This window comes from Sinocyclocheilus anshuiensis, unplaced genomic scaffold (assembly GCF_001515605.1).
Source record: "Sinocyclocheilus anshuiensis isolate Anshui unplaced genomic scaffold, SAMN03320099.WGS_v1.1 scaffold223, whole genome shotgun sequence".
NCBI lineage: Eukaryota > Metazoa > Chordata > Actinopteri > Cypriniformes > Cyprinidae > Sinocyclocheilus > Sinocyclocheilus anshuiensis.
Window position 1 is genome coordinate 944,112 of NW_015548214.1, and position 12,453 is coordinate 956,564.

General features: G+C 37.3%; 1 protein-coding gene across 1 annotated transcript in view; it reads left to right on the top strand.

The window, feature by feature from the left end:
• The window catches only part of LOC107653854 (gamma-aminobutyric acid type B receptor subunit 2-like), a 205,344-nt gene that overhangs the window by 51,534 nt on the left and 141,357 nt on the right, over positions 1-12,453 (top strand). The window contains exon 2 of the mRNA XM_016440709.1: positions 2,714-2,851. Coding sequence (XP_016296195.1) covers positions 2,714-2,851 — 138 coding nt within the window. The remainder of the gene's footprint in view (positions 1-2,713; positions 2,852-12,453) is intronic.

Consider the following 12,453-nt stretch of genomic DNA (forward strand, 5'->3'; position numbering starts at 1 on the left):
GTCTTTGTTTATTTTGTATTAAATTCTAGTTTACGTATTCTCCAGCGTCTCCTTCGTTCCTTCCTCCCCGAGAGACCGTGACAGAACAGCAGACCCAAACTAAAAGTGAGCGGCGCCTCTTCTCCCCGTGTTTATTTTCCGGTTTTTCAAAGTGTTTTTGTTTTCCGTTTGTTTTTCCCCCGAGATTATGGAGGAACGAGCAATGTTCATTGCCGTTCACCTCCGATCAGTCAAGCCCGTCGGCCGCGGCTTTCTCCAGCCTGCCGGCCATTCCGAAGTCTAGCGCGCCGGCCGCGCCGAAGTCCAGCCCGCCGGCCGTTCCAAAGTCTAATTCCGAAGATCCTGTGGCAAGCCCGCCGGCCGATCTTGTGGCAAGCCCGCCGGCCGTTTCTGTGGCAAGCCCACTGGCCATTCCCAAGTCAAGCCCGTCGGTCGTGGCTCACTCCCGCCCAGAGCTCGCTCCAGTTTAGGTAGACAATATTATTGGATATTGTGATTTTTTAAAGGCGATTATCGATAAGATATTTTTGACATATCGCCCAGCCCTAGTGCTATGATACAGTCTAAATCCTGACTGGAAATCCTCACAGAAACCATTTTTTTCTAAGAAAGAGCATAGTTGTGAGGAGACTACTTTTTCTAGTATCTTTGACAGAAAAGGGAGTTTTAAGATCGGTCTGTAATTAACTAATTCTCCAGGATTAAGTTGTGTTTTTTAAATGAGAGGCTTAATAACAGCCAGTTTGAAGGTTATTGGGACATATCCTAATGACAAAGTTGAATTAATGATATTCAGAAGAAGATCTATGACTTCTGGAAGCACCTCTTTTTGTAGCTTAGATGGTATACGATCTTACATACATGTTGTTGGTTTAGATGATTTAACAAGTTTTTACTTGTATTACTTGTTTTACTAAGTATTACAGTTCTTCCTGTCCTATAGCAGAGAATGAGTGGAATTTTTCCTCAGGGAATCTATAGTGCACTGTCTGATACAATACTGTAGCTGACGGCCGCATGGTTATAATTTTTATCTTAAATAGTATCGATCTTGGAAGTAAAGTAGTTCATAAAGTCATTACTGCTGTGCTGTTGGGAAATGTCTGCGCCTGCTGATGCTTTATTTTTTTGTTAATTTAGTCACTGTATTGAAAAAATACCTGGGGTTGTGTTTGTTTTCCTTAATCTTCTTAAGTGTAAAGGAGTGACTGTGTCTAAAGTGCTAGAAAAGTCAATAGTTTCTGTTACACCATCAAGAGCATCATGAGTTTTTCTGAGCTACAAGATATGTTGAGGAATTGAGACAAATTGGGAAGGTTATTTACAAAGCAGTCTTTTGTTGTAGAAGTGATGTTCTACTATATTTGTAACAAGGAGTTACCGAACAATGAACAGGACTCACTTAGCTAGTCACATCCAAAGCTGTATCTAAGGCCCTCGCATTCTTACTATCCTCAATTAAAGTTTGGATGAGTGTCTCTAGTTCTGAAATCTTCTCTTCTTTTTATGCTTCCCTTCATTTATCACATGTGAATCCCTCGACGCTGACAGAGAAGGCTACACTATACATGTGGCATACAGTGCACTTGAGAATAACAGAAGAAGCCATTACTTACCGTGATTGTTGAATAATTCCGACTTATCACTGTTGTTTGATGAACACGTAAAAAGCGGAGTGAGAGAGATAAAAGAAACGGTATGACAAGCTAACAGGCTAATGGAATGCTAATGCGCTGCACTAGCAGTTTAGATTAACAAGCGAACAATGTCAAATTAGTTTGATAATATCAGAAAAATGGTGAGAATTAAGTTATATTTTAGCAGTTTAAACAACAGAGAGTGATAGTAAGAAAGAGATTCCAAAACAGAGCTACACGGAGCTTCAATCGCAAACCACTCAGCAGCACGGCAGACAGGAGCCACACACACACACAAACACACATACACGCTTTATTTATTGATTGATTGATTGGGGTCTCCTAATAAATCCCCACACTCAATTTTTTTTTGCCCCTAACCAAAATGTTTTAGAAGTTTTCATTTATTTATTTATTTAATAATAACAATAAACTTCTATTGCTGTATTAAATCTCAAAACTAAATGTGTTCTTTGGTTAAAACAAGACAAGAAGACACTTAAGCAAGTGAGGGCAAAAGGCAGGAGGAAATTCTTGACCAGGTCAATGTTGAGACATTTCTGGTTATGGCCAGGATTGAGTCAGGTCAAGCTGACTACTGTTAATTGACCTCCGGAAGTGTTTACCAGGGACTGAAATATCATTACCAGCATCAGAAAATCAAAGATAAAACAGTTAGAGGCTCACATCACAATCAATAGCCCTGCAACATCTTTTCTTTCCTTCAGAACTTCTACAGAGCCAAAAGCGTTGCCATAGTGATATGAAATGGGTGCATATTGCCGCAGCAGTCGGGCTCTCCTGTACATCAGACATGTTTTCACATTCAGAAATTTGAGGTCTATTTTTCAATTACAGCATAATATGAAAGAAACATGCACTGGATTTTTGGTTGTGCTGTATGTTTGTACATGAGGAATATAAATCAAGAAAAAGCTCTCAAGGTTGAAACCCACTTTCTAAGTGAATGAATTGAAAGCAAGTATACCTGCTGATGTCATTATGATTGATCTTACCATTCTATGTATATTTATGCACTTTTCTGACTTACTTTACCTCCCTTTTTCTCTCCTCAGTGTGACAACGCAAAGGGATTGCGGGCCTTCTTTGATGCAATCTGCTACGGTCCGAAACATTTGATGATCTTTGGAGGAGTGTGTCCGTCAGTGACTTCGATCATCGCTGAATCGTTGGAGGGGTGGAACCTCGTGCAGGTTTGTGCCATAGCCAATATCTGCTTCATAAAACCTGCAATGTGATTATTCGTTTGCATAATCATTAACAATTCTCTTTTTCCCTCAAAATGCAACGTTTACATGAGAGGGTTCACATACTTGAAGAATTCATGCCACATATTTGTGCTAATTACATCCTCTGTGACGTAAATAAATATTAATATCTTAAATCAAAAGGTTGGCAAAGCTGGGCTAGAAATGTAATCCCAATGCTGATAAAAACTGGAAAAATTAGTCACATTTCCAAAGACCTCTGTTTTAAGCAGACCCAAGGGGGTGTTTAGTGTGTTAACACTGTGATTTTAACAGGAAGTCAGTGTTCGGTTATTCTATGTCTAGAATATTCTATTCTATGTCTTATTCTATGTCTTGTTTGCAATATCCATTGATATCTCTAATCTCTGTATTAGTGCATCACCGAGTAGTACACTCAGGTTGCCATCGGCACACATGGCTCGAGGAAGTAATGTAGTTAAAATCTCTCTGATGTGAGGCATGGCGGACAAAAAAAAAAAGGAATTCCACTGAGGGATCTCCTCCAGGAATCCTACGCTTTTACTTTTGTGTTGGCAGATGTGTGGTCAGTCTCTAAGCCAGCTAACATTTCACCAAGAGAACCTGGCAATTTTCCAAAACTGTTCTGCCAAAGTGGCTGGTTTACATGAGAGGAATAGAAATTTGTGTATGTCGTTCCAAGTCGAAAATATGGACAAAAAGCTGATAAAGGGTTTAATATGTGATTTTAAAACGAGGATATTCATTGTTTTTTCATTATTGTTGTTTTCCCCCAAGGTCCACATAATGTTAGAAATTAGAATGAAGTATTTTGCTCTAAACAGTAATAATATATCTTTTTATGACCATTTTTCACCTTCACTTAGAATTAGAATTTGGCTTTTTGCTGATCCATGCTAACCAGCTAACAACCCTTGGTGTTTCTGAATAAGTTTTTTTTAGTACAGCTTAAATTTCTCCAGGGGGGAATTTTTGGGTTCTTACATTGTTATTTTTCATAGTATCATGAATTCATTTAGATCAGAGAAAGTTTGATTACTCATGACATGATCCCTTACATTTTTCTGTGGATCAATTACTGTAATACAATTTTAAAATGCAACACATTAAAATAGCACATTGAACAAAATTTGAAGACATCAACACACTCTCAGAAAAAAAAGGTACAAAAGCTGTCACTGGGGCGGAACCTTTCCAAAGTTACACCGATATACCTTATTTACTCCTAAAAGGTGCATATTATTACCTTAAAGATACATATTAGTACCTCAAGTGTACATATTAGTACCTTAATAGTACGTAAGAGATACTTAGTAAGATACTTATTAGTTAAGATACTTAGTATCTTTTGAAAGGGTACCGCCCCAGTGACAGCTTTTGTACCTTTTTTTCTGAGAGTGCACTGTCAGAAAAAATGTTGCAAAATTTGGATACAACAGCTTGTTACTGGTTAAAGGTTCATAGTAATGCCTTACATGGGTACAGTACAGTACGGTACGATTCAGGATGGTACACCCTGATCCAGCTTGCGTTTCCACTGCCAACAGTACCCTTACTTGAAAGGCGTGGCGTAGGGCTGAGCAATATAGCTAAAAAATGTATCAATGATATATGTTTCATATCGTTCTGTATCGATAATTATTGACATTTTTTATAAAAAATTTTAAAACAGAGCAATAGAAAAAAATTAAAAAATTTAACCACTGTATTTTTAATTTGCCCAATTTATTAAGACAAACAACATTTTTTTTAACAGACAAAATACAATTTTAACAAATATCTCCTTTATTATGTTTTATATGCAGATTAAATAAGTCTTAAGGAAACTTTTGGCTTGTCTCCCGAGGCCACAGGAGGGCGCAATGAGCAAAATAATGCAGCGCATTAAATTGTCAATGCAAATAACTGTCTATAAAAACGTGCATAACGTCTAAATTAACATATATAAATCAAATATAATTTTGTAAACTGCATAAACAATTATGAACAAAACAGCATCATGTATTTATACATTGCTTAGCCTAATACAAAGAGCCAAATCGCTGATCACAAAAATTGCATTAAAAAACATATGAGATGCAATGAAATGAAATAAACCTTCACAAATTCGCGTCGCGTTTTCTAAAAGTTTAAATGTTTTAACTTTGCCTGGCTTTCTTTGCATCACTTGCATGAGACGCGAGTGCAGCAGTCATATTTGTCCGTCTAAAAAATTTGCTGAATATGCGTTCTTGTTGAATGGCTTGGTTTCGGTTTTAACCTAATCAAGATCTTCTACGCATTGAGCTACTACAGTATATTTCTCTAATATTTTGAACGAATAATGCAGTAACGGCACGTCTCGTGGGCTAGACTAACAAAACATTCAAATGCAACAACGTCACTTACATCATCACTGCATGTGCACCACTAATGATGCTCCCTGATGCACAAATAACATTCGATTGCATCATTTTTGCATTAAAATGCAAATGTTTATTTTTTTATTTTTTATTCACAATCTCCTCATCACAGGCAGTCATTACAGCATGTGTTCGTGTTCATGTGTGCTGTCTGTGTCACTCATAACACGTGCCTATATCGAACATTTTATATATCGTTATCGATGAAGGTGTACTGTCGATAAATATCAATACCGTTTTATTGCCCAGGCCTAGCGTGGTGTATGCTGGAAAGTAGCGATCGATGTCATACTAGCGTGAAAAAGAAATCGCGACATTATCTGTGTGTATGAGTGTGAAAATATACAATTATAAAATACACTGTTTTTTTTTGTGTTTGCGCACTCTGATGTGAACAAGCCCAACACGCACGAGCAGCATGGCGGAACACCTTCTATCCCCTTGTGTTGTCATTCCCATTGTAGTACGCGCAAGTGACGATTCTCTGTCAACCAGTCAACGTTCTGCAGTGAGTCTAGCTCCACCCTTTAGGTACTGGACTACTGTGCTAGTAACCCCAAAGGAAGGGTCCCAAAACAGTGGTACGGTACGGTTTGCTATTTTGGTACCATTCACAACTTCTGAAAAAAATTGCGTACCGTACTGTACTAAACTGTACCGTACCGCTCGGTGGAAACGATCCATAAGGTACTAACATGCACATTTTAGGTGTAGATAAGGTACAAAGCTGTGCCTTTGAGGTACTGCCCAAGTGACAAGTCGTTGTACCCCTAAAGGTACACTTTTTCACTTATGACAGTGAATGAGTCGGGGAAATATCATAAATGGAAAAGAAATCTTGCCATTCTCTAATTAATATATTTGTGGACTTGGACTGGTCTTGCCTTCCTGAGGATAAGCTTACAGAAGTCCTAATTTGTGGACTAATCTCCCATTAACACCAGATGAGTAGATCTCTAATTAGCCAGGGTGATGGGAAGCGAACACATCCACAATGGGATTAGCAGTGACATGCCTCAGAAAGGCTTTTAAACCTGTGACAAAATAATAAAACAAACAAAGGTAGGGGGCCGGGCCCATGTACGAGTTAGTGAAAAATAAGCCAAAAGATGAAAACGGGATGTGAGTTCCTCGTTGTGCAGGAAATGGGGGATGAGATCAGTCCAGCAGGTCCAGGGCCAGTTGCACCAGTTGTACCAGTTGTGTGTAAGTTACAGCTCAGCATATTTTTGACATTACAACTTCCACACTACTAAATAGTTTTGCATTGCACCATTAAACTTAGTTGAAATCTAACTCGAAATATTTAAAACTATTTAACTATTTAAAAATATTCTAAATATTAAATGAAATATTTATGGAAACCACCGACCAGGTTGGAATAAAAAAGCAGGTTGACTGAATCCCATCAATAAGCTCTTGTTTACCTGACAGAATTCAATCCCTTAAACATATGATAATTTTGACATTTACATTTTAATACAGTGAACAAACATAACTAAATGTAATTTCTCATGTTTTTTGCATCATATAATGTTTCTGAATGTTGTTTACATAAAAAAAAATAGCTATTATGTTATTCATGATTTAGTAGTATCATACTTCAATGGAAACATATTTTTACCATTTGTGAAGTGAGGCAAAATAAGTTCGAATCAAGGATGAATGGAAATTTACGGCATTTCAGCATAACTTTTGCCCAAACTTTGAAGGCTGCTATTGGATCATTGAGAGTACACATCATATAATGTGACTATGCATTACGAAGAACTTTCAACCTACTAGTTACCTTCTGCCTTAAGAACAAATGGTGCCACTGCCACCGAATAAAGTGCAGAGTTAGTTACAAACTAGCTAGTAGTTACTAAGCCTCAAGTGTGGACTTTATTTTCACATTTAAAAGGATAGTTCACCCAAAATTCATCATTTACTCATCCTCGTGTTGTTCCAAACCTGTATGAGTTTCTTTTTTCTGTTGAACATAAAATAATATATTTTGAAGAATGTTGGTAACCAAACAGTTCCTGGTAGCCATTGACTTCTGTAGTATTTTTCCATACTATGGAAGTCAGTGGCTACCAGCAACTGTTTGTTGCTGATGCCTGAATTTTCATTTTAGGGTCCATTTTTGGTTTCAGTTTATCCCTTAAGAACTTATGAATGGCTGCTGCAACCCTACCTAGGGGTCTAGGATCACTTCATGCATTCATTGCTGGAATCTCTTTCATGATGAAAAATCACAGTTTGAGATGCAGTGATGAGGCAGTAAGCACCAGGTGCACCTCATTACACTCATCTAGCAGCGTTTCCATTTCCGCGCTCCTCCTCTTGGCCATGCTGCGATATTATGAGGCTGGATGGAGAACAGCAGAGGAGGGCCAAAGCACCGACGTCTGGAGATTCCTCAGTCACACCTGCTGATCCATAAGAGTGGACGAAATTAACATTGAGGCAACACATTCTCCAACTTCATCAAAACCACACGTCAACACTAAGATTCTGTACCCTTATTTTTAATTTAAGTCATATGTTTAATGAGAATGGGAGATGGTGTTGAAATGGCGGCTGCTTGATGGATTGTGTAATTACATTTAATGAAAGCATCAGACGGTTCTGAGAGCCAAAGACGAGAGCGGTTGTGTTTTCACCGATTAAATTATATACACGTGTTGGAACCTCCAGAGATGTGCCAACATGCAAACAGCCCTAGAGTAAACTTTTGACCTCAAGAGCCATTGAAATCTGTTAGGATGTCAGTTTCCACAGGCATTCTGCTCCTGTGTACTGTGTAATTAAATAGTGCTGAGCTTCTTTTGTGCTTCTCAAATCATCACTTGGCATTCAGTGGCTCTGAATGGCTCCTCTGTTATGAAGTGGCTTACATCAGTGCTTGCAATGTGCAGAGATATTAACATGGCTCGAGTGCTTTGAATCAAATTGAATGTCACCCAGACTGTGAGAGAATGATTATTTTGAGCTGAGACATTCCTTTCTCCCTAAGCGCTTGGATGATATCGTGCCCTTGTGCGATATGCATCTTTCGTATAGCAGGGAAAACGATAAACACAGGAGAATGCCTTTTTTGTTATGTGACTAATAGGGAGACCTTATTGCATGCTGGACTCGCAGGTGCTGTTTGTGAAGATATTATAATGTTGAAATGGCCCCCATTGTAGCTCTGATAAAGGTAACAATGCTCACAAAATCGTAATAAATGTGATTAGATGAGATTAAGCATAATGCATCTATTGATATTCACTTTGTCTCAAATGGAGGCTTCTGCTGGAGTTTCAAAAGACATAGCAACACTAAAATGGTTTTTATCCACATATTTTTATGCAAGTTTGGGAATATGTGCTCTAGGGCTGTCAAATAAAAAAATAGAATTTCGAATATTCGTCGAATTTAAAATAAAAATCCACATTCGAATGCAAAAACAGTGCATTCAAATTTTAAGTGTGCATCAGGCAGCCTTATCAGACGATTTAAGTGTCGTTGCATTTTAATGTTTTTGTTAGCCTATCCAGTTGAACCCACTAGATGCGGCACTGCTGCGTTGTTCATTCAAAATATTTCGGAAAAAGAGAACATCGATGCAGAGAAGATCTTGTTTACGTCAAAACTGAAACCAAGCCATTCACACAGAATGCATATTTTGCGCATTTTCTAGAGGGACATCTATCACTGTTGCACTTGCGTCTCACACAAGAGAGCCGCATGTTTAGAAAGCCATGTAAAATTAATGTAAGTTCAACTTTTAAAAAACATGTCTTGAGACTTTATGGCGGGTTTTTTCCCATGCCACTGCATCTCATGTTTTTTAAATGAAAAAAGTACTGTGTGTGATTGGCTTTCACCCTTTGTATTAAACAATGCATACATACACGATACTGTTTTTTTAAATAATTGTTTAAGCAACTTAATTTTATTCAGTTTATAAACATTATTTTAAACATTCTGCACTTTTTCCACAGATAGTCATGTTATTTTATTGCTTTGAATAAACGTGCATTAGTAATATTTTGCTCAATGCGCCCTCTTGTGGCCTCAGGAGACAAGCCAAAAGCTTTTTCCCCCCTAACTGAAATTATGCCTTTTAAATTTGAATATAATTCAAATATTGATCATATTTAAGTACAAAATTCGAATTTAGTTTTTCAGCCATTTTGACAGCCCTAATGTGCTCTAAACAATTCCGTAAAAATAGTGCACAATGTACTGTATTCATTTGAAGGAATTTTCCGTGTTTATTTTTTACCTGTATTTTGAATTTTACACTGTATTGCGTTGTGTTTTGGAGTTAATGGAAATGTCAGTAAAATGAATGGATAATGTCCTGGTAATGACCTGGTAGTACTTTTTCTGTTATTTTAAAGAATTATTTCTTACAGTGCATGGTGCAAAAATGCTAGGTGCGTTAATTGCGTTAAAAATTTTAACGCATGATTTTTTTCCCCATAACTAGTTAATTAGATTAACACGTTAAATCAACAGCCCTAATTTAAAGTTAATATATTTTAAATGTACTAATTTGCAACTTCATATTTACAAATGTGTAATTATAAATCTATTTAAATATATGACATATATGACAAAGTTTATTTTAGTTTAGCATAAATGCTTGTTAGTACATTCAGCAGAACACTATAACCATATGTCAATAGAACTAATATAAAGATGTACTTAAATCCTACTTAAATGGGTCAAAATCACTCTTAAGTTCATCTAATTGCATTTAATACAAATGTAAAATATAGTTCAGTTTGCTTGTATGTAACATGCAATTAGGAGTCTGAAAACACTTGCACTTAAGTATATTTAACGTATATTATTTCTGTAATAAGTACTCAAATGTATGCTAAACTGTACTTCTTTTTCACAAGGGAATTTCAGCATTTCTCATCAAACTTAATAGATCGATACTCTTACTGTATGTAAGCAAATGCCTTTTTGTGACTATTTTTTATTTATTCTAAGGTATAAACATCTAAGACATTTGAGTTGATACTCTACTGAGAGCTGAGAAAATAGAAAGCTTCTCTAAGGATTATAGTAAAACCACACAACTCTGTTTTGCTGCATTTTGCTTTTCAAGGTGTCAAAATTGCTTGAGGTACTTCTCATTTTTCACTGTAGTTTGAATTGGGGCAGCCATTTTGTTGGAGTATGTTTCTCAGGAAATGTTTTGGTAAAGACAACAGAGTATCAAAAATGTCATTATTTAGAGCTGATGGAGTTGTGGTTAGCATATGTGCTTTTACATACTTCACTGTGGTGCTAATTTGTAAGTTTGAATCTTTCTTGTGATTCCCGTCTCTTCCCCTCAAAATTTACTGTGTTCTCTCTCCTATAAAATAATAATAAAGTTATAAGTGAGGTAAACTAATGGAGCTAAAGTCTGTCAGTAGCACTTGATTTACTAGGCTGATATTCGTCTTGATAGTCTGTGCCATCACAGTGAGCGTCATAGCCTCAAAATTAGGCCAGGAGAAGTATAAATAGATAGCATTTCTATGATTTAGAGATGTTTACATGGGTGTTTCCTCTTGCGCTTGCATTATTCTTGGTATTATTGAGATCCAAGCAGTATGTCTTTGAGCCTGTCAGCCTCTCATCTGCTCCCAGCCGAGCATGTGCCAGAACCAGAATGCTGTCGACGTGCTTCAGCAGACGCCGTCTTCCTCTTTGACGTCAACGACAGGAGTGAGAAGAACAGCCAACTCCCAAAGCTGTTTACATATGGCCGCTTCCCAGACTGACAGAGAGAGGTTAGCACACACAGTTAATGTAGGGCCTGCAACTAGGGATTGGCGGATGTTATATTGAGAGGATTGATCCTCACCTTTGAAAATCAATCATTTAAAGTAGTGGTTTTTAATTTATGCAGCATGACAATGAATGTGTATCATCAATGTTGAAGTGAAAAGAGATTAAATGTGTTAGCAGCATAGCTAACTTGAATGATTTCTCTTTCCACTTATGTGAACACAAGCAGAAATGCTAAAAGACTCAAGCAGTCACAAACAGGCAAAAAAAAAACAGAAACAAACAACTCACCCGACTCACAGCACTCATTCAAATACAGAGAGTGATGCTTTCTGGAAGACATAACAGAGAGAAGAAACAAATTTGGAGTTATTTCCCACTAAATAACAATGAAGCTAAAGGTGACATTTACTGTAGAGATGCACTGATTGACCGGCCAGTGATCAAAATCGGCCGATTTTTCGCATGCGGTCAGTCTCATGTCTTGCCGATTCCGAGCCGATCCTTTTATTTCCAGCAGCACCGGCAATGACGTCACAGCCACGCGCACACTCACAGTCGTGTGTAAACATGTTGTTTTGCGTGAGAATGATTGATTGAATGATTCTAATTTTAATTGCATTCACTGTAAACGGCGACTGATAATGTATTTATGTCATGCCAGATGAGGCTTGCACAGCCTGAGTGAGTGTGTGAGAGAGACAGCACACACAAAGTAACTCACAGAAATTTATAGATGCATACTGCGGTAGAAAAAAAATATATATTTACAAAATGATTTAGGTAAGCAACATTATACGGCCAGGATGTTTCCCCGAATATATCAACACGATTGCAATGTGACAGATTTTTATACAATAGTATTTCAATAAACAATTAGTTAAAATTAAGTGACTTAGATTTTAGACAAAATATTGACTGTTTTTGCTCAATTTCGCTGACAAAAATAGTTCAGTTTAAAGCCACAGCAGGACTGCTGTGTGTCTCCGGCAACACACAGCGGTGTTTCGTTACTGAATGAATCCACATTTTTTAACAAATCGAGTGAGTCTTCTTCTTCTTGTACGATTTAATGGCGGTTGACAAGCCAACTTATGGTGTATTACCGCCACCAACTGGACTGGAGTGTGAAGCATTAACGGGAAAGAGGGAAAAGAGGGAGGAAAAAGCCAAACAAAAAAACCCTTTAAATAAATAAAACAACCGGTAGTATTAATATGAAATTTAAATTCTACTTTCTAATCCTGTTACCTGTCTGTCCTGAGGCACAACTTAAAAGATTTGATATAGTGAAATTATTTACTCCTATGTTTCTCAGTTTCTTAAACTCTCTTTCTTTGGTATATACTGCACAATGTAGAAGTACATGCTCAATAGTCTCTGTTCTCCCTTTGCCAG